The 22,357-nt window shown below is 57.5% G+C and overlaps 1 protein-coding gene across 1 annotated transcript; it reads right to left on the bottom strand.

The window, feature by feature from the left end:
* Window positions 1-1,795: 1,795 nt before the first annotated feature.
* Window positions 1,796-21,997, bottom strand: GNAI2 (G protein subunit alpha i2; the record flags this gene model as incomplete). Its single annotated transcript, XM_084246745.1, has 9 exons — window positions 1,796-1,905; window positions 2,483-2,697; window positions 3,066-3,219; window positions 3,298-3,427; window positions 3,803-3,931; window positions 6,217-6,377; window positions 6,528-6,669; window positions 6,907-6,949; window positions 21,880-21,997. 8 exons carry the CDS (start codon window positions 21,995-21,997, stop codon window positions 2,507-2,509), a joined length of 1,068 nt encoding a protein of 355 aa, XP_084102871.1. The 3' UTR covers window positions 1,796-1,905; window positions 2,483-2,506.
* Between the last annotated feature and the right edge of the window lie 360 nt (window positions 21,998-22,357).

Consider the following 22,357-nt stretch of genomic DNA (forward strand, 5'->3'; position numbering starts at 1 on the left):
GACGTCAGTCTCTGACCGACTCCGCGGGGCCGAGCGCGGGCTGAGGCGCCCTCTGGCGGCCACAGGCGGAAGAGCGCTCCTCCGAGCCCCACCCACTCGAGCCCCGCGTTTGGCCGGCCTTTCACCAGCCCTTGCAATAGGTTCAGCCTCCAGTGTCCAGGGAAGAAAGTCCAGAAGCCTTGCCTGGTGCTCAGGCTCACCCCACAGGCACCCGCCCCGCCCCCCAAGTCTGAAGCCTTGCGTTCGCTTCTCCAGCAGCGCGCGTGCACTTCCCTAGGCTCACGGATTCTTCTGCATTTCAAGCCCCCATCCCAATGCAACTAAATTCAGCAGTCCCCTGATGTGTCCTCCCCACTTTCAGGTTTGGAGGGAACCCCTGGGGCAGACACCTTCCTGATCATGCTTCAATCCCCCCCCCCCACCCCCTGCCCCTTTGTTAAGTTAAGCCCCTTGCTTCTGTTCAAGGGGCAGGGTTCTGGACAACATCTCAGGTTGGCAGAAGGGAGGGTGTGCAAGGGCTGAGCTCCCCGGCAACCTGACCCCAACTCACACCCTCTCAGCTTTGGGGCTGGAAGGTGAAAAGTCACATTTATCATGTGCATTAGATGCCCCTCCCACACACCATGTGGAAGAATTCCTTAGATGTGCCCTGCTGGTCCAGCAAGGCGTGAAGGCTGCCTTAGACCCAAGAGGGGCTGGGAAGAGGGGGGAGCATGCAAGACGACTAGGTCAAGTGGGGAAACACGAGCGCCACACACTGGGCCTGAGTGTGACCTGGAGAGCTGAGGACCCAGAGCCCTGTCACAAGTGAGGGTTCAGATGCAAATCATCGGTCACATCTTGGTCTGGCCCCCTCTACCCATGGGAGAGAAGAATGCCAAGCAGTTCTCAGTATTTTTCTTTCTACATTTTATTATTTCAAACCAGGTGAACAATTCCATAAAACATGTGAAAAAAGCAAGGAAGTGTTCAACGCTGAAGGATCCAGGCCTAGGGCGAGGGTATGAGGGATAGGGCCCCTCAGCAGGCAGCGGCGGTTCCTAGATTAGCGCTAAGGAGCTACATTTAGGTTAATGGAGCCAGGGCCCAGGGCCTTTGGGATGGGCCCCGCAGTGACATTGGCAGTTGTCTGGAACAGCCCTTGGAACCCGATTCTGTGGAGGTCAGGGCATGGGTGCCGCTCACACAGAGGGCAGCCAGCGGAGGGATAGGTGTAAACACGAAGACACACTCAAGGCACGGAATCACAGGAAGGGGGCTGGGTGGGCGCTGGTCAGGATATGGTAGTTTTTTGTTTTAAATAGTTTTCTCTAAAAAGTTTTCTATGTCTGCTGTGTCTATTTTTTTCTGTATTTTTCCTTTTTTTTTTTTTTTTTAAAAAGCTATTAATGAGCAGGTGTACTGTGGCCTCCAGAAATGGTGGCATCTCATGCTTCTTTGTGCTTTTTACCTTTGGGGCCTCCGAGCGGTTGGGAGGGTGGGGTGGGAGGGAGGCTCCCTGTAAACATTTGGACTTGGGTTGGGTCAGGGGATGGTGATGGGCAAAGCCAGGGGTCCCAGGCTGGAGAAGTGGGTGCCCCGCTAGAGACAGGCCTTGCAAGACTCAGTATGTGTTCCCCTCCCCCATCACAAACAAGACAAAGATTATAACCAGAACAGATGCCCAGGAGGGGGGTACCGAGTCCATTCCCAGCACCTGGGACAAGGGCGGGCTTCAAACAGGGAGGCCTGTGGCAACCCCTTCCCCAGGCATCTGGAGCAGAGGGAGGAGATGGGGGGAGCCAAGAACAGAGAATGGAAAGAGGGAAAAAGCGGCCAGGGGTGAGGAGCGGGAAGAGGCAGGAACATGGTCCTCTTGCCCCCATCTTCCTCGGGCGGGGGAGAGCAGAGTCGGCAGCGGCGTTCCTGGAGGTGGGGGACATGGGTTGGGAGGTGGCCAGTGTGTTTCTCCTCTTGCCTCGCTAGAGGATGACCCCACCCACTTGTTACCACGGACACAGTGGCCTGGCAGCCGAGAAGCCAGTGTCTGTTGCTGGGTTACATGGGGGAGGAAAGTTTGCAGCACTGGCAGAGTCCGTCTTATCTGGCCCTGGCCTGGTGGGGCTCACTCTAGTCTAGGACCCTCAGGCGCACAAAAGATAGCAGGGAGGAATGCAGAGCTGGTCATAATGAGTGGTTGGCAGCTGGGCCCATTCCGTGATCCAGCCTGCTGGTTAGACCAACAGCCTGGTGAGTTCTCTCCAAGGCAAGTAGAACATTGGAAGGCTGGAAACCTAATTCTGTCCCGGAGCACAGCCAGGCACTTCTGCTCCCTGGGCAGAACGGAGCCCAGGGAGAGTTATGCTAGCTCCTACTTCCTGCACTCAGGCGCCCACCCTCCCGACTTCCCCTTGCTCTCTGGTCTACTGGGCGCCCAGTTCACTACCCCTACTGCCTCCATTTTGTTTCTCCTCAGCCCCCTGCCCAACCCCTTCTAGCTCACCATAATGCCTGGCCCTGCTGCCCCTCAGAAGAGGCCGCAGTCCTTCAGGTTGTTCTTAATGATGACGTCAGTAACGGCGTCAAACACAAACTGCACGTTCTTGGTGTCCGTGGCACACGTGAAGTGCGTGTAGATCTCCTTGGTGTCCTTGCGCTTGTTCAGGTCCTCAAACTTACTCTGGATGTAGCTGGCTGCCTCGTCATACTTGTTTGCCCCTGTGGGAGACAAATGGAGAGATCTGTGCTGCATGTGTGATATAGGCAGGTCCAGTCGACATGGACAAGAAGCTCGGTACGTGTGCACGGGCAAGCACAGGTGTGCACAGGTGTGCACACATATGCACAGGGATGACACTGCGAGTGCACATGCACGTGTGTGTCAAGACTGTGTGAAGACGCCCACGTGCACTTGTCAGGGGGACATGCCTGGGTGTTAAGTAGGGCCCCATGAGTGGAAGCAAGTGAGTATCAGTGAGGCACCAGCCCCTGCACAAGTGTCCCGAGGTTACCCTTCTGTCCAGCAGGGGGCGCCTGTGGGCCACCTGGTCACCACCGGCTTCTCCCCAAAGGCCCAGACCCCACACCTGTGTACTCAGGGAAGCAGATGGTCAGGGGACTGTGTGTGATCTTCTCCTCGAACAGGTCCTTCTTGTTGAGGAAGAGGATGATGGAGGTGTCCGTGAACCACTTGTTGTTGCAGATACTGTCAAACAGCTTCATGCTCTCATGCATGCGGTTCTGGGGGCAGGACAGCGTGGTCAGCACCAGCCACTGCCCCCACCCGCCACCCTTTCCAGTGGTCTCTTGGCCTCTCACCATCTCCTCATCCTCAGCTAGCACCAGGTCATAGGCGCTCAAGGCTACGCAGAAGATGATGGCTGTGACGCCCTCAAAGCAGTGGATCCACTTTTTCCGCTCAGACCGCTGTCCGCCCACATCAAACATCCTGTGGAAATAGGGTCACCTTAGCTCCAGAGAAAGGGGTTCTGGGAAAGGTCCCAGATCCATCTCACGGTTGACTGAGAACAGAGGCCTGCTCAGAGTGGGTGGCTGCCTTCATGGGCTCATCTTTGTTCACCCACCTTAGCCCTGGTCAGGGCATGTCTGGACCAGCAGGGTCAGGGCTGGCGGGCAGGGCAGGCCACGGCCACCCTACGGCAGCGGCAGCAGAGGCTGTGAGAACCTCAGTGGGACTGGGGGATCCTGGACCAGTCCTTCCTCTCAACAGAGTTATCAGCAGGCCTTGGAGCGAGGTCCCTCCTTCAGCCACCCCCAAAGATGGCAGTTTCTTCCTTTCCACCCTGCCCACACGCCCACTCACTTGAAGTGCAGGTCCTTGAAGGTGAAGTGTGTCTCCACGATGCCCGTGGTCTTCACTCGGGTCCGCAGCACATCCTGCTGCGTGGGGATGTAGTCATTCCGTGCGATGCGCTCCAGGTCATTCAGGTAACTGGGGTGGGGGTGGGGGCAGGTCAATGTGGACCGGCGTGGGGCCTCCTTACCCGGACCCTGGGCCTGCTGCTCAAGGCCCCCTGCCCTCCTGTCCCCTCATTTCTCAGGCCAACTTCTCTTTTTAACCTTTGCCTGCTCGTTCAGTGCTCAGATGGAAAACCTGAACTAATCCCTTGCCTCCTACCTATGGAATGGCCTGGGAGTCAAGTCCTGGCACCCAGTTCTGTACCAGGCCTGCCTCCGACAGGACCCAGGGTGGTGGAGCTGCAGTGGAGGGAGATGGGAGGGGGCAATCAGTCCTCCAGCGAGGGAACCAGGACACTAATCGGTGCAATTATGGCACCTGGCCCAGACAGCACCGTGTCCCTTGATATGGGACTGGACAGGCTGGGGCCCGCCAGACCCAGTGGGTTCTTTACCTAGCACCCAATAAAACTGGAATTCCTCAGGGAGAAGGCACACCATGGGACAGGGTTCCCAAGGGCTCCTCATTACCAGCTCCTTTAATTAGTATCAGTGCTAGGACCAGACCCTGGGACCAGCTTCACCTGTCTCAATATCCCTGCTTTGCTTCCCTGGGGCCTGGGCCCCTGGCTTCTGAGCGGCTGCCTGGTGCCGATGGTTTGTTCTTGGGGAGGGCTTCGGGGCCAGTCTTTGGCTCCCACTAGCAGTTGGGCCAGAGGGAAATGACCTCAGAGACACAGGGACAGAACAGAAAAACAGGAAGGGCCATGGGGGACCATGACGCATGTGCCGTGACCTGCATACTGTGCCCCACCTCCTACTGAGAACCTCTAGCCTGGAGGCCTCTTAGAGAGTTCTTGGAGGGCTCCACTACCCTCTCTCTTCTCACCAACAGGTTCACTGGCAGTCTAGGATGGCTATGAAGAGGGAGGGGTTGGGGCATTCCTGTCTGCTGGGGTAGCATCTCAATCCACTCCGCACCCCCAGGTGATCTTGCCAAGGCATGTATCTGCCTGGGACAGCGGGGCCATGTTCACTGCCAAGTCCCTACACCCAGATCAGGCACACAGAGGGAGCTGGGAGTCTACGGAATGAAGGACAGGACAGTGGATGGATGGAAGTGAGTCAGAGGTGGGTCTGTCCTGCCCTGGGGATTCTGGGTGCCCACGCAGCACTGGTTGACAGGTCCTGCAAACTCTGCTGGCCTAAGCCTCCATGACCTCCAGGAAGGTGGTGCTGAGGCCTGGAGGCCCCACCGTGTTTGGCAGTGATCCTGCCTGTCCTGCAGAGGGGTGTGCCTCACAGGGATAGGGCCATGGAAGGAGGGTAGGGAGAGGTTGTCTGCATGAGTGGGACAGGGCTTGGGATTCAGGGCCAGGCAAGATCCATTCCTACCCACCTGCACCAAGGTCTTGCCCCTATCTGGGTGGGCTCAGGATGGGATGGGCAGAAGGAAAGGTGTTCTAAACTGAGGGAGGGGCTTAAGCAGAGGTGGAGGGGTGCGTTGTACAGGGACAGCAGCCTATTGGGTGGTACCATCCAGAGCCCATGAATGTCCCCCATAGTCCTTCTGCCATCAGTACTGGCCACGAGCCCATGTTCTTTTGCCTGTGGGGTACCCAGTGGCCTCTACATGAGGCCCTCTAGGCCTGCCACATGACAGGTACCTCAGGAAAGCAGTTTAGAGCATTACCCTGTGGGTAAAGACATAATGTAGAGCAGCATTATACCTCTGGGACCCCTGTGATTCCCCACCTGAGACTTGGGCTCAGTCTGGGACCACGGAGGGTCACAGCTGAGGTCCAGGGCTTCAAACTATATACACATTGGTTACCTGCCAGGCAGCGCCCTTACACTTCCCTCTCCAGCCAGCCTGGACATCCTGTGACCTCAAGCACAGCCAGCACTCTGCTACCCCCAGGGTTTCTATCTGCCTGGAGTCCCCTCCTCCATCACTCCCAACCATGACCCTGACACCCTGGTGTGACTGCTTGGGGACCTGTCTGTTCCACTCATCACTGTGTTGCTGAAGCCTTGCACGGGTACTAGCACGGAGGAGCTGGCCACAAATGTCCCCTAGAACAACTGTATCGAAGGACAGAGCAGACTCAGTTGGCCTGGAAGTGCTGCCCTGCCTGTCCTTCCCCCTGGGCTTTCAATACCATGCCCCCCGCCCCAAACCAAAAATCACCAAGGCCTTGGTTAATAGTCACTGGCTTCACAAATGAGCGGCATCTTTCTACAGAGCTCCATGGAGACTGCCCTGTAGTCCAGACCTCCCCGCACCCCCTGCCCTGTCAAGACCCCAGAGGTACTCACTAGGCAGCAGAGTCATTGAGCTGGTACTCCCGAGAGCGGCCAAAACAGGCCTGCACACCATGGTCAGCCCAGAGCCTCCGGATGACGCCGGACAGGTCCTCAGGGAGCACACCCTGCTCCTCGGCTGTGCAAGACAGCGCAAACAGCTGCCTGGCATCGTCCTGGGCACAGCGATGTGGGAGTCAACCAGGAGTGCACCCGACCCCACCTATGAGGCAGGAAGGCTCCAAAATAGGGCCCAAGCTGGGATATTTACAGGTTCCCCAGGACAAGACTTGGGAGGCAGCAGGGGTGGGGGGGAGACCACATACCGCACGGGAGGAATCTGCAAAGTCAATCTGTAGATTGCCCATGGCTTTGACGATGGCCATGATGGACTGGATGGTGTTGCTGTAGACCACTGCCCGGTACTGCCGGCACTCCTCCTCTGAGTAGCCATCCTCGTGGATGATCCTGACAGTCAGGGATTGGGGTTAGGGCCCACAGAGTACGGGACCTCCCAGGACCACGTGGGCCAGCTGGGGCCTACAGGGCCTACTTCAGAAAGGAAACTGCCCTGACCCACTGGGATCTGAGGACAGATGACTGCCTCTGAGAAGGTTCTGGGTGAGAGGGGGTGGGCAGAGTATAGGCCCAGAGGAAGAAGAGGGGAAATCAATGTTTGAGCTACCTTCCACACATGGCACTTACTTCATCTGCTTGACAATTGTGCTCTTTCCCGACTCCCCAGCACCTGGAACAGAGGGTACAGGTGGTCATGGAGCAGGCCAGGTAGGTTACACAGGCCCAGTGACAGCCTAGTCACCTGTAGCCCTGGAGGCAGAACCACAGCACAATGTGATGGAAGTAGCTGGGCCTGGTGGGCAGCAGGGCTACCAGAGGTACAGCTGGCAGGGCTATGGTGGTAAATGCACCTGTGCTCCATGGTGGACTCTCCCCAGGCCTTTGTTTATCACAAGCTCTTCTATACATCCTGGCTGCCCACTCCCTGGCCAGTGACTCAAGGCCAGTTCTGGAGGTACCCGTTATTCTTGCACATGCAGGCTCACCCCTCTGCAGCTGGTGCTCACCAACATGGTCTGGGAACAGCCCTTCTTCCCCCAACACCAAGTCACAGCTACTCGGGGACCTGGGCTGGGGCAGTGTCCTATACCTGCCTCCCGGACATGGCCCAAGTCCCAGCCCTCTCTCCACTGGGCCCATGTTGTTCCTGAGCAGGTAGAGACCAGGACCTGTGTCACACACACTGATTCTGGATACTCCCCTGGCCTGGAGGCCCTACCCTGCATTGCCACCTGGCCAGGGTGCAGGGAATCACTGGCACTCTTTCTTGTGATTGTCAGGCCATCCCACTAACAGGTTCTATTTCTGCTGCTACTTTACAGTTGCGACTGAGCTAGAAAAGCAAAGTCCTGGCCTGAGATCACACAGGCAGGATTTGGAGGGGCATGGGGACATGTAGGACCATGATGCCTGATCTGCCCAATGCTCCCCAAAAGGTGGTTCAGACATTGGGGAATCATGCTCTGAAAGGTGTTTTTATTTTTATTTATTTATTTTTTAAAAAGATTTATTGATTGATTTATACATACATACATACATACATACAAGCACTGGGTACAGTCAGAAGCGCGGGAGGGTGAGAGAATTCACCAGAGCCAGAGCGGGGAGCAGAGCAGGCAGAAGGACCGAAGTACACTGCTGAGGGGAGCAGCGGGCGGCAGGAGAGGTCTGCGCACCATGTGGGACCCTCCTCCGGTGGCCGGGGAGCAGCCGGGGATTGAACTGGGGATTGAACTGGGGATTGAACTGGGGATTGAACTGGTGCAGCAGAGGCTGCGGGCAGCTTCGCAACCCAGCGCTCAACCGCTGCGCCACCGGGGAGGCCCTGAAAGGTGTTTTTAAAAAGCAGATTTCCAGGGCCTCCCCTGGTGGCGCAGCAGTTGAGTATTGGGCTGCGAAGCTGCCCGCAGCCTCTGCAGCGCCAGTTCGATCCCCGGGGGTGAGGGTCCCACATGGCGTGCAGACCTCTCCTGCGGTGCCCGCTGCTCCCCTCAGCAGTGTATTTCTTCATCAGTCTGCCTGTTCTGTTCCCCGCTCTGGCGAATTCTCTCACCCTCCAGCGCTTCTGACTATACCCAGTGCTTGTATAAATAAATAAATAAATCTTAAAAAAAAAAAAAGGGGGGGGGCAGATTTCCAGGTCCCAGCCCAGATACCAGGCCAGGCCTCAAGGGTGCAGTCTAGGAGCCTGCATTCCCCAGGGAGTGTGCACAGGGACCTGCGAAGACTAGAGCCACCCCATCACCCTAGTGAGGGGCGCGGGGGTTGGGAGCAGGGTCTCACCCCTTTCCTTCCCTGCTCTCTGACCTGAACTCCAGTTAGAATGCACCTCAGTTGGGCCTGGCTTCCCCTCCCAGCCTTTGCCCAGACTGCTCCCTTCTCCTGCCCCATCACCGTCGGCCACACCTGCACCAGCTAAGCACTGCCTCTTGCCTCCAGGACTCTGTCCATGTGGTTCTCTCCACCCGGCATACCTGTCACACATCCCATTCATGTGTCCCCACCTCCCAATCACAGCAGCAAGTTCACCGAGCAGCTCAGCAGGGTGGATGATGGAGTCTGTGGGGAGACCACACTTGAGGATTCTGGTCCCCACATCTCTCAGGTTTGGTCTAGACAACCTCAGAGGATGAAGGGCTAACACACTAGCGAGAGCAGCAGGAATAACATCAGTAATAATGGCCAAGCCCTGAGGCCTCCCATGTGCTAGGTGCTATTCTGGACCTAGCATGTCCTCTAATTCAGTGGCAGAGCAATCCTGAGATGGGGGTTCATCTCACCTCATCTGACAAATGAGGAAACAGAGAGGCTGCTGTCAGTGTAGTCCGCTCCATGGGGGGCCCACCTTACCAGTGTCTGCTGCCTCCCCAAGCTGTCCCCAGTGCCCTGTCCTGCAGCTGGGCCATGTTGTTTGCAGGCCCCAGCTGTGCATGTCTCTTGGTTCACTGTCTGACTTCCTAAACCAACACTGGCCCCACGCTCTGCAATGTCCCCCCAAGTGGCATCAGCTCTGCTGAAGACCCACCTGCCTGTATACACTCAATGCTGACCTCGGCACGAGATCTACATTTTCCAGGAGGAACTGAGGCCAAGTGGTGGCCCTCACACAGCATGGGCATGTCCACACTCCAGAAACCTCCCTGAGAAGGGAAATAACTCTCCTCACAAATGCCACCAGCTGCCTGGAGTTGCTGAGCTTCGGACTGTCCCAGGCCTGGTACCCAGAATAGGGGAAACTTGGGGGTGGGACAAATGTGCAGGCTCTGGGCAGGCTGGTCAGGGAGGTAGGCAAGCCTTTCCATCAGTTTAGCTCCTTAGCACTAGAGGCACCCACCTCAGTGCATCCCCTGGGTGCGGACTATGGTCAAACAGACCCCTCCTCTGCACTGGGTTGCACTGAGTGTGACCTGTTACACTCACACTCCCAAGCAGGGGACTACAAAGGTCCAATGGTAATGCCCAATGAATGAGGTCTCCACCCTTGGGAGCCCAAAATCCCTGCAGCCTGGGAGGGCAGCACTAGGCAAGCTAACATAAGGGCAGGGTAATCGCCTGGCCGTCCTTTCCACCCTGCACTTGCTCCTGCAGAGCAGACGGAAGGGAGCGTGTTCTGGAGCAGAGGCATCTTCGCCACAATTGGCAAGCCAGCAGGGAAGCGGAAGCCAGGGATGTAAAGGGATAGGTCAGATCAATCATGCCACCCTCTGCCAGGGAGCCGAGACTCAGAGAGGGCAGTTGTCCAGGGCACACAGGGGACCTGCGGTTTAGGGTAAGGGTTGTGTCCGTCTCAGGCACCAACTTCCCCGTCTGGTCTGCTGACCTCTCTCTCTTTTTTTTTTTCTTTTTTTTTTTTTTTCTTTTTTTTTTTTTTTTTTAATAGAGGCATGTTTTATTTATTTGTTTGTTTGTTCGTTTTTTGTTTATACATGCACTGGGCACAGTCAGAAGCGCGGGAGGGCGAGAGAATTCACCAGAGCCAGAGCGGGGGAGGAGAGCAGGCAGAAGGACCGAAGTACACTGCTGAGGGGAGCAGTGGGCGGCAGGAGATGACCTCTCTCTCTTGATAGGGGGTGTAGGCCCTTCATGACCCTGCCCAGCAGTGGAGACGGCAGCACCAACTCACTTTGCATCTGATTTTCCTGGCAGCAGATCTGGAGACACCCAGACAGGCCACACCTGGGCAAGCTGGGTTGCAACCAGGACACCTGCTCCCTGTCCCAGCCAACTGAGGGCCCATCTTCCTGTCCCCTTCCAGTCTCTCCCATTCTAAGAGTTAGGAGGACTTTCTCTAACTCCAGCAGGAGTCATGGGAGAAAGACTCCCATTTGACAGGTAGATAAACCAAGGTCAGGGAACCCCCATTCCTGGACCTTGTCCTGGCAGTTATGACTCAGATGGGAAGGAGTGAGTGGCAAGACAGGGTGTGGTGCTGATGGCCAGACAGGAAGCAGGGAGAACATGGGGACAGAACAGGGGACATGGCCCAGGAACAGTCACAGCAGACCGAGGCCATGGCACCAGGGTGGAACAGGAGGGGCAAGCACCGGGCTCTCAGGCAGCCCACAAACCAGGTGCCCTGGGACTGAGGGGCGACTGTCTCGTTCTCCACTCCCCCAGCGCCCCTTCCTCATCAGGGCCTGATGGCTCCCCTGGCATATAAGATGGCACTCGGCTCGGAGTTTGTTTCCTGAGCCTAGACACCCAGATTCCCTCACTCAGTCCTCAATGGAGGGGCCTTCACTAGCTGTCTCCAGATTGCTACAAAGAAAGGCACCATGTAGGGGCACTCAGTCAATAGAAGGCGGCAGGAGTCTCTTGCCCACGGAGGGAGGGCGCCACCAGGTACTCCATCTCCAGCTGAGTGAGACGAAAGGGGCCCACAGAGGCTCCCTGGGGTGGTCTTGATGTTCCCACTGGGCCATACCTCTTCCCACCACGGAAGAGACCTTGGCAGCCTTGTCTCGCGGCACAGTTGCTGGGCCCACAGAAGGCAAGCAGCAATTGTGACGTGCTGGGCGACAGTGGCTGCTCTGCATTAGAACATCTGCTTCCACTCTGGGGGTGCTGGGCACAGGGGAGAAGGAACAGATGGGGGATGGGAAGTAGTACCACCCACCTGCCTGCACAGGCCAGCAGGGATTCTGCAGCAAAGATGGGGCCCCTGATCCAGATGCTTGATGCATATCCCAAGATCCTGCATTCAGGTCACTGGCATCTGTCTGCATTAGTCCCTCTACCTCCTGGACAAGGCTTTGCTCTGCTGGGAGGCCCTGACAGGCTGCTCTCTTCTGGCCTTAGTTTCCCCTCTGCAAAAGTGGTGAAGCCTCAAGTGGCCAGACATTCTCTCTCTTTCAGATGCTCTTCCAGACCCTCCACAGACCTGGCACCTACCCGGGTACTTCCAGGGATCTCTAAGCCCCCTGCCAGTCCTTTCTCTGGCATCTCATCTGTGAAATAGGACACCACCATTATCTCCTCCTTGGAGAGGACTGAGGGTTAAATGCAAAGCTCTTCTCACAGCGCCTGCCACCCAGAGAATGTTCAGATAAAATATTATCATGATTTCCCTGCCCTTTATAAGAATACAGATTTGCCCAAGCCTCTCATTTCTCACAGCACTCAGTGACCACGCTATGCAGGTCACTGAAACTGCGACCTGTGGAGTGGCCTGCTGCGGCCATCTCATTTGAAAGAGTGAGGCTTTCGCTCAAAGCACAGTGGAGCGCAGTGACCAGTGGTTAACAGGCTGACTCAGCAGTGGAGGTTCCCTGCTGAGACTTGTGAAACCTAGGACAGGAGTCAGAGTCACTCACTCCTTTCCTGGCTTTTTGCTCTGAGTTTGTCTCGTCACTTCCCTTCCACACAACTGGCACTCCTACCAAGCCGGGGCTGCCTTCCTGCCCAGGAACCTCAACAGACACTGCTCACTGACTCCATGCTCTCAGAGGGCTGGCTAAAAGGCCTTCGTGCAGAGGCTCCTGTGCGGGTGGGTTCCCCTGAACACGGGCTCGGGAAAGCAGCGAGCTGACGTGGCAGGCTGAGGACAGAGATTCTCATAAGCCGCAGTGGTTGGGACCACAGGGTAGACTTGGGCAGCAGCCCAGCTCTAACCCACAGCACCAGGCCCGCCCCCACTGCCACAAATCCCTGGTCTATCCCTGTGGGGCACAGCGGGAAAGGTGGGGGTAGTGAGCCCGGAGAAGCCCACCCCAAATGTAGCCACTCTCATGCCAGGAAGATGCCACGTCTCTAGCCAAGCAGATGGCTGGGGAGGGGGGAAGGAGAGGCTCTCATAGCTCCCGCCCCCAGCAGCCTCTGGGCCCCAGGCCTGTCACCACCAGGGGGCGCCCAGCAGCCAAAGACACAGTAGAGAAGATGGGGGCTGGGCAGCTCCAGGAGCATTTGTTTCTGAAAAGCAGCCTCAGCAAGGGGCAGCTGGGGGAGGGGCCTGGACCCTCACCCAACACCCCCTCCTAAGCCTGGGAAGCCCTCGGTCTGCAGAGACACAGCACACAAGGGAACAATGGGAGCTAGAGGGAGGGGGAGAGGGCCCCTGCCAGACAAAGGCTCCTCAAGCCCCGCCCCTGGCGTCTCTTCCTTCCTCCAGGTGCTCCTCTACGGCCCCCTGGCCCCTTCAAGGAGACTCAGACTGGGTCTGGCACTGTGGGGGCAGGGACATGTGATCTGGGATAGGTCCTGCAACACCCCCACTCACGCTGCAGCCTTGCATTTCCCCTAGGTGCCCCTACCCAGAAACCCCCTCCCTCCAGTCTCTGCCACTTGGGCAGCTTCCAAGGGTTCGTAAAGCCCATCAGGGAAGCATTAACAACCAGGGTCTGGCCTGCTACTGCCAAGTCAGAGTTGCATGCAAGGGAAACAGGCCTCGGTCCCACAAGACACCCAGAGGGCTTTCCACCACAGAGCCAACTCCTCCACAGGGTCCTGCATGCTGTACTGAGGGAAAGTGAGGCCCTGAGATCTGTTCATTGTTGGTCCCTCAGGGCACAGGTCTCACCCTCCATAGGAGCTTGACATCGGCTGCACGGGGCCAAGCCACTTGGCATACTCCTCTTCCTGGACGATTCTTCATTTAGGGAATTGCTTTGTTGTTTTCCAAGAATCGGAATAACTCCCACCTCTCTTCTGCCTTATTGTGGTTAACCCTGTGTGAGATGGCCAGCACCTGAGCCTCAGTTTCCCCATTCACAAAATGTACCCCTTAAGGAAGTGGTAAAATCCAAGATTTGTACTATCAGCCACCCCCAGGTCCTCACCACTTACCCCAAACTGTCCCGGGGTCCTGCCCAAGTCAGTGGCTTGTCTATGTGCCTACAAGCCATGGGAGCATGCCAGAAATCACATCACAGAGCCCAATGGTTAGAGAGGGCAGTCTGCGGTCACATGGCGAGGAAGGTGGGGGAGTGGGCCTGCTGTGACCTGAGGTCTTGAGTGACTGTGAGGATGAATAGGCTCTGCTCTGTGGCCCTGAGACCAGACAGGCCTTGATCCATCTGCTTTAGTTTTTCTAAGTTTCTCTCAGGCTCCTCAATCCCCTTCTGGCCTGACAATTCAGAGCAGAACCCTGGGGATTTCTAGGTGGAGAGCAAGACCCCACCAGGCCACAAAACTCGGACTCAGAGGTCAAGGTAGGTATGAAGACCAGTCTTACCACCTATCACGCTCTCTACACTCAGTGGCCACACACAGTACCACAGGCAGTCCATAATAGCCTCTATGGGCACACTTCCTTCTCATTTAGACAAGTCCCAGGCTTTAGACTAGGCTCAGGACTCCCGCCCTAGACTTGGACAGCTGAGCCTTTCTTAGGCCAGTCTCAGTCCAAAGCCTGGGGGTTGTGGGAGGAACAAGCATAAGTCAGAAGAGTGAAGTGCTGAGTTGCCTGACTATGACACAAATATCACTGCCAGCGGACATGGGCTAGCGGGGTGGTGGGACGCATAAACTGGGGCAGCTGCATTAGAATGAGGTCATCCCATTGCCACACAGGAGATTTCTAGCTTGGGGATGGGGGAGACACAGGGGTTCCACCCTCTGCAGCAGATAGCCCCCTTTCAGTCTCTAAAACACATTCATGGGGCCTCCCTGGTGGCGCAAGGGGTTAAGTCTCAGCACTATGAAGCTATCCGCAGCCACTGTGGCACAAGTTAGATCCCTGACCAGGGAGCTACCCATGGCGCAGCAGACCTCTCCTGACTCGCCCGCTGCTCCCCTCAGCAGTGTATTTCAGTCAATCTGCCTGTTCTGTTCCCTACTCTGTCTCTGGTGTATCCTCTCATCCTCCACATCTCTGGCCTGTACCCCAGTTGTTGTATGCATAAATAAATAAATCTTAAAAAAATAAATAAAATGCATTCCTGTGTGTGTACAATGCCTCTGTCTGTATCCTTGACTGATCAATTCTTGCCAGTTGGGACCCCAAGGGACCACAGTACCTGGGGGCAGTACCTGGGGGCAGGTACTCAGAGTCACTGGTCATATCTTGGTGTCTCCACTTATTAGGTAAGTCATGCAATGTTTCTGTGCCTCAGTTTCCCTATCAGTAAAATGGGGGACGTGTCAGTCCCAGGTTCACAGAGTCAAATGAGACTAGACAATGAGACGTCTACCTCACGCAATTGTCATAACTCCCTCAGAGGCAGGTGTTATCCCCAGAGGGGAAACTGAGGCCCAGTGAAGGATTTCCCAGGCTCATGGGGAGTAGCAGGTAAGAATTCTTAGATTGGACCAAGGCCGCCTTGACCAGCCCCAGGCAGGGGAAACCCAGAGTGAGTTAATCCTGGGGCTGCTGCTCCATTTCCGGGCATTCATCTCGGCCCGCAGCCAGCCTTCCGGCTTAGAAGGGCAATGGCTGCTCCGGAACATAGGAGCAGCCCTCTGCCTTCCTGCTAACCCTCCCACCAGTGTCTCTCTCCCAGCCACCACTTCCTGTGGTCAAAGGAGAGGCCTGGAATCCTTCTGAGCGGCACCACCTTCTATGGGACACTGAGCCCTGTGGTTGCTGGGGCAGGACAGGGATAGGGCAGTTGCCTGCTCAGAAGCGGGTATAGAGATGAGCAGGTGGGATTCACCTTCTAGATCCCTCTGCTGACAGGCATCACACTCCCCACCCTAGAGCAGAGCTAGAGGGAGTGGCCCTCTGCATCTTCCTCTTTTGGGCTCCTCCTCCTCCAGCTGCTTCCTCCTTTTCCTCCGGTGTGTCCACACCACCTCTCCCGGGAGGCCCAGCCCTGCCCCAAAGCCCCGCCTCCTGCCTCAGGGCAGCCACCAACACCCCCACTGCAGACACCCCCTCTATAGCAGCCTGGGTACCCTGGAATCCTCCAAGCCCTGAGGATACCTCGACAAGCCTTATCCAATCCCTTTAGGTTTTGGCTCAGACTGGCAGGGCACTTGCTAATGGAGCCTCAGAAGTGCACAGAGAAGGCCAGCACTGAAGAATGGGCCCATCAGCCCGGTAGCTGTTTGGTTATCCCAGGGAGATTATTCCTCCCAAACCACCAGATGGTCACAGACCCAAGAAGCAGCAAGGGGTGAGGGTGGGGCTAGGGTTTAGTAAGAACAAGAACTCCAGGCTAGAGGGGCTGGGTGGGGCTGGGCTGAGGGGACTCCACCCAGTATTTGTGGCTGAGGGAGGGGCTGGCTGCCTGAGAGCATCAGGTACCAGCGCTACCGCCAAAAGGGGTTAGTCCTTGGCCTTCCCCAAGACACCTTGCAGGGATTTCTTCAGCAGAGCCTATCAGCTGTGGTCTGGCCCAAACCTGCTAACTGTTTCAGTCTCACTGAACACCTAGGTTAGGGACTCCTACCCCAGATGCTGTGAAAATGAGGCAGATGCTGGCCTGGGTCTGGCCTCCCTCAGCCGGGGAGATAGCACACAGGTGCTAGGTCAGACTGTGTCATCTGCTAAGGGTGTGGTGGGACAAGGCCCTGGCGCCTCATTGGCTAGGAGCTTATGGGGACAAAGGCCCCTCCATCCTGTTCTGCCGAAAGAATGGGTGACTTTTAGAGACAACAGACTGAGAAAGACATATCCAGAGACTGAAATCAAGGGCAGGTGGAACAGGACCAGCATCTCAACCTGTGGCCCACACTGCTCCAAGCGCCGGCCCCTGCAGTACTGACAGCCCAGTGACCTCGCTGGACTTCATTCCAGCCACCTGCAGGTCTAGGACACCATCATGCTACCCAGTGATCCTGCAGCTCAGGCAAGGACAGGGCTAGTGACTGACAGGCTGCCTCTCAAAGGGGTCCCTGGCCATGCCCAGCCCCCCTCTGGCAGCCTAGTCTCCAACTCCAACACAGTGGGTGGCCTGACACTGCCTGAGCCTGGCATGGAAGCCTGTGCTCCCCAGCTGGCCCGACTTCCACCTCCAGTCACAGCAGCAGTTCATTCCCTCTGTCCTTACCACCTGCTCTGTCCTCAGGCTGGGGCTCTCCACCCCCACCCTTCCTGGGATGCTCCCAGCTGAGCTCCACTTCCTTTGCAAAGCTGCTCTGATTCACCCAGTCTCCCAACACTGGGGTATCCCCTCAAGGACCCAGTCTCACTCCAACCCTAGAGGTACGAATTTCTCAAATTGTCTGCATAAACACCGGGGTCACAGGTGGTGGCTGAGCCCAGAAGGGCTGGGCAGGATTGCAGGCAGAGAGGGTCAGAAGTAACTTAGACCCCAGGTCACTAACTAGCGTGGGAGCTCCAGGGCGGTCGGCTCTAGCTCTCAAAGACAAAGCCTCACCCAGCCAGGGGGAGGGGTGGGAAGAAGAGACTTGGAGGCCCAACTGCCCAGCCCCCCATTCAAGTGCTAATGAGCTCCAGCCGGAGGGTGGAGGGCGAAGGCAGTGGGGAGAATGGGGAGTCTGGAGTCAGGCCTAAAGTACCAGGCCACCATGTGCCCAGGGCCCTGCCACACTCCCAACCCTAGACCCCCAGGAAGGCTTCTCGATGCCCAGAGGTTAGGTCTAAGGTCCCCAGGAAAGTCTGTCACTCCAGCTGGCACCTTGGTCTCCCCACCTGCTGTGAGCAGCTGACTGAGGGCAAGGGAGGGGATTCCCCAGGGACTCCATACTGGGGTCAGGCAGCCTCTAGGCTGGGGAGATCCCTTTCCACCTAACTCTCAGCTCTGCAGGAGTCAGCAGAGGGTACCTCACCTGCTCTGGCTCTGTTGTACACAGCCACAACACCTGTGGCTGGTCTGGCACCTGTCCCCAACCAGGACCTCATCTGTCACTGGGTTTCTCAGCCAGTACACTAGGCGGAGCTCACCTAATACACTAGGTGAGCCCTCCCACCCCAGGCCAGGAAACACCCACCCAAAGGCTTGGGAACCTAGGCCAGACCTTCCTACCTGAGTGCCCTTACTGAGTTGGTTCCCCTGTCCCCAATGCCTGGCCCTGGCAAATGTTGCCTTATTTTTCAAGACCACTCACCCCTTCTCCAGGAAGCCCCTCCACCCTCAAATTCACAGGCACCCCTAGACTACCCACTACCCAGTAGGCCAGGATCATAGGTTAGTTCTTCCCGAGGACTAGCTGAACAAAGCTGAGCCCAAGCAGCAGTCCCAGAATTATTAATTCCTGTTTATGGATGTGATCCACAGCTTCACTCTGTCCATACACATTTAACAGGCACCTATAGTATGCCAGGCCCTGTGCTAGAGACATAGGACAAAACCTTTCCTTTGGTAAACTTTACTGAGCCCCTGGATGTGCAGTCCCTGCACTGGCCAGACCAGGCACTCCAGCAGCTCTGCTCCCGTCTGGGTCCCTGGCTGTGGGGCAGCCCCAGCCAGAGAGCTCAGCCACCTCCACTGGAGCAGCAGAGAAAGCAGGCCTGGAGTAGTCCCGAAACAGCCTGATCTGATAGAAAAATACAACGCCACTCTCTCATTTGAACACCTGTAGTTCCTACTGTGTGCTGTGCCCTGTGACAGGCTGCAGACCAGTCAGCAACAGTTCCTCACAGAGGGCGGGTAAGGGCTGTCTGAGGTGCCAGCAGAGCCTATGGTGAGAGCAGAAACAGCCTGAAGAACTTCTCTCAGTCTCCCCACACTGAGCCCTTGCCACCTGCCCACAATATACCAGGCTGTGGTTGAGTGGCCACCATCTTACTCTGCCATGTACCCGTCCCCAAGATTAAGTTCAGAGGATTCTCCTTTCATTCAACAGATGAGGAGCACCCAACAGGTGCCAGGCTCCATGCTCCTTGCTGACCAGAAAACTCAGAAATGGGGTCTCCCTGGTGGCGCAAGGGGTTAAACACAGCACTGTGAAGCTATCTGCAGCCTCTGCAGCACAAGTTCGATCCTGGCTGGCCAGGGAGCAGGCCTCTCCTGACTCGCCCGCTGCTCCCCTCAGCAGTGTGTTTCAGTCAGTCTGCCTGTTGTGTTCCCCGCTCTGTCTCTGGTGAATCCCCTCACCCCCGCACCTCTGGCCTGTACCCCAATTCTTGTATGCAAAAATAAATAAATCTTTAGAAAAAAATTTAAAAAAGGGAAACTCAGAAATGAACAGGACACAGTCCTGCGCTGTAGCCTCCAAGGCAGGCAGCTACAACCCAGGCAAATACCAGCTGTGATGGAGGGACCAACAGCACTGGGAGCCAGAGGAGGTGCTCACCAGCCTCAGAGAGGGGGGTGGTAAAGGAAAAATCCTGGTAGTAATAATCCCTGAGCAGAGTCTCGAAGAACATCAAGTGGGAGTGAGTTAGATGGAAACGGGAAAAGCATGCCCAACCAAGGGAACAACAGATGCAAAGTCCCCAGGGAAAGAGAGAGCTGCTGTAAATACCTCCTAAAAGCTGCTTCTGAAACCTCCATGGAGGCAGGATGGGCACTGTCTTTCCCTTCTCTGCAGGCTGCCTACACAAGCCCATCCCAAGCTGGAGACACTCCCCACGCTCTGGCCTCCTTTCCTCTGTGAGCCCAAGTTCCCAGCTTCCACCGGCTGGTAATCGGTCATTCAAGTTGAACTGCTTGGGGGTGAGGCAGGGGTATCCCCTGAGTTGGGCTGCTATCAGCTCCTCTGCTCCCCCCATCAAGCTACCAGGAAAAACCTTCCCAGCATCTGCCTCTGCCCGGGTGACAGTGACTGCACCCGCCCCCTGGCAGGGTTGGTTACCCTGGACGGGAAGGGAAGGAGCCAGTATGCGGGCGGGGCAGCAGGCGTGGTTCTGGCTGGGAGGGAAGGCTGGCACTTGCCCAGCCTGAGTCCCGTTGCCTGGACAGAGTCCTTCCCGCTATGTGAGACAGGCACCCAGCAGTGCCTAAGCTGGGCTCCCATCACCTCTTTCTACCTGGATGGGGAAGGACAGCCAGCCAGGATCCCTCCCAGGCAGCCATGGCTGACTGGGTACTCAGTTTTCAGAGCTTGGTCTCCCAGGATACCCTCTGCAGGAGCTTAGCCCCAACCCACACCCCCAACAAGAAGGCCCTTGGTGAGGCCCCTGGTCTCATCGTGGACTCATCGTGGACTCATCGTGGACCTGGGTGCTCCTCTGGCCCAAACCCAGGAAACATAATTCACAGAGTGTGAAGCAAAGGGCAGACGGCCAGGATGCTGAGATGGACTCCCGGGACGAGAAAATGCTGAGCGGGCCCCTGTGCTCCTTGCTGCCGCCAGCCCAGTGCAGGAGGGGCTGTGGGGCCAAAAACTGAGCTGAGCTCCAAGGAATAAGATTGGTGAGATGAGGCTGAGATGCAGGCCAGCCTGTGTGCCTTGGTGCCATGGCTCAGTCCACATCTCCACTGCCACCACAGTAACTGTGACAGGTCTGGGGAGGGGTTGGTTAGAGACCTCTGGTTGGGCACCCCAAGGCAGCAGCATCGGAAGCACCCTCCCTAGGCCCAGCGGGCAGCTGCGATGGGCATTCTGGGCATCAACACCCACTCACTGCCACTGCCGCACTCCCTGCCGCACTCGCAGGCACCAGCGGAGACAGGAAGAGGCAAGCGCCCAACGCAAAACAGCCCAGGAGGCTGGGCCGCCGCCCCTTCCCGCCCCTTCTCTTCCTCCCGCAGCGGCAGAGCGGATGCCATTTTGAAACCTCCGGGCACAGCCCCCAAGGCCAGGCCCCCGGAGGCAGTCAACAGATGGGCCCAGGATGGAAGACACACTGTCCCTCAGCCAAACGCCCAGCATGAAAAGTCCCTCTTTTCACAGCTTGTGGACCCCACCGCAGCTCTTGGCTGAGGGGCCACACCCCCCCACAAACACTACCTTCTAACGCTGCAGGGAGGGCTTCCCTCTCCCCCAACTCTGAACCCCCGCTAATCTGGCTGACCCTGGGCACCACACCTGTCTCCAAGTGGGAGGCAGTGGGGGCCCACAGTCTTTACAAGAGTCCACCTCTGTCACCCACCCCCAGCTGCCCACCCCCCACAACTCCTCATCCAGCCAGTCCACCACTTCCCATCACAGGACCTCGAGATCTGACAGGGACAGGCCCACCTCCCGGAGGCCATGACCCAGGCCTTTCAGTACAGAAGGGGTACAGGGAACAGATTTCCTCAGCCCGCCTGCCGGGCAGCAATATGTCTGCTGTCTCACCACTTCCACTTCCCTCCACCCCTCCACCAGCCACCATCTTCCCTGGCCTTGAAGGCGCTGCAACCCCAACTCCTCCATACTCCCTCCTACCGCCCAGATGCCCCTCACACTGGCCCAGACCAGGCTAATCAAATGGGAACTGTACAGCCAGTAGAACCTCCCTGGGAAGTGTGACCAGTGGAGCTTCAGTCCAACTTCTCAGGGGTCTGCCTGACCCTGTCAGGGCCCTTCCAGTCCCTGGGCCCCCTTCCCAGTCCAGGTGCAGGAGGAGGGGTGGGGGATTCTGGGGACAATTAGCGTGTGGGAGACAACTGAAGGGGGGGCGGGGGCAGAGGGTTAGTGGCGTGATGCCTGCAAAGGGGCCTGCTGAGCCAAAAGCTAGGAGCAGGGCTCTCAAAGGTTTGGGATTCTCGCCTGGAGAGAGGGCTTATGAGCAGTCATGGTTTCCCACTAAAAGGTGCCATGGGGTCAGGGTACACAGGTGGAGCCCGGAAGATCCAGAGTAAGAACAGCACAGAGGGGAAAGAGGGAGTGCATGGGGGCCAGGCCAAGAGACCCTGGGGATATTCATGTCCAATAGGAATAGAGGAAGCAGGTATGAGGTAACAGGTGGTGCCTGCGGGTGGGGGTGGGGAGCTAAGTGGGGTCCTGGGGGTTGTGGTAAAGTCTAGGACAGGATGGAGTAACAAGGCAGGATCTCAGCAGGTCTGAAAGGTTGGTCAGCAGGGGTGATGGTCAAGCAGGGCTCTGGACAGTTGGTGTTAGGGCGCTGGTGGCTGGAGTCAGGGGTCTGGGATGAGCTGGGGGTCTGCTCTAGGGTCTGGGCTATGGATCAGAGGTGTCGGCCAGCCCGGAGTTTTCAATCTCAATTTGGGTGTCCTGGCCAGGACAGAGGTCGGGGCGGCGGGATGGGGGGGGCTCGGGGTGGAGGGTTCCAAGCCGAGTCTGGGAGTTCGAAACCCTTATCTGGAGGTCAAAGTCCTTGTGCAGGGATTTGGGCGGGGGTGGGGGTCTCAAAGTAGGGTGCGGCCTCACCCAACAGCAGCAACTTCACCTCCCGCGCCGCCTTCTCCCCGTCTTCCCGCAGATTCTTGTCGATCATCTTGGAGCGCTCAGCCGCCGCCTTGTCCTCGGCGCTCACGGTGCAGCCCATCCTGCCGTCCGCCGGCCCGGCCCCGCACGGCCCCCGGCCCGGCTCGGCCCCGCCCGACCCTCTCCGCGCCCGCCGCCGCCGGCCCTCTCGGGTAGCTCTCGGGTCGGCAGTTCTGAGCGTCTGCCGGGCGGCGCCTTCCAGCGCACCGACGGCTGGGCGGGCCGGGGGTGGGGCCGGAGCGAGCCGGGCCCGGGACTGGGCCGGGGCGGGCCCGGGGCGGGGCCTCGGGCGATCCAGGGCCAATGACTGGGTTGGGGTGGGGCGAAGGCGAAGTTAGCGCAGCCCAGCTCCGCCCAAGCGAATGGGCGGGCCGCCCTGGAGAGAGCCCCCCGGGCTCGGGGCGGGCTGCAGGCGTGGCCG

Source organism: Talpa europaea (genome assembly GCF_964194135.1).
Source record: "Talpa europaea genome assembly, chromosome: 11".
In the NCBI taxonomy this organism is placed as follows: domain Eukaryota; kingdom Metazoa; phylum Chordata; class Mammalia; order Eulipotyphla; family Talpidae; genus Talpa; species Talpa europaea.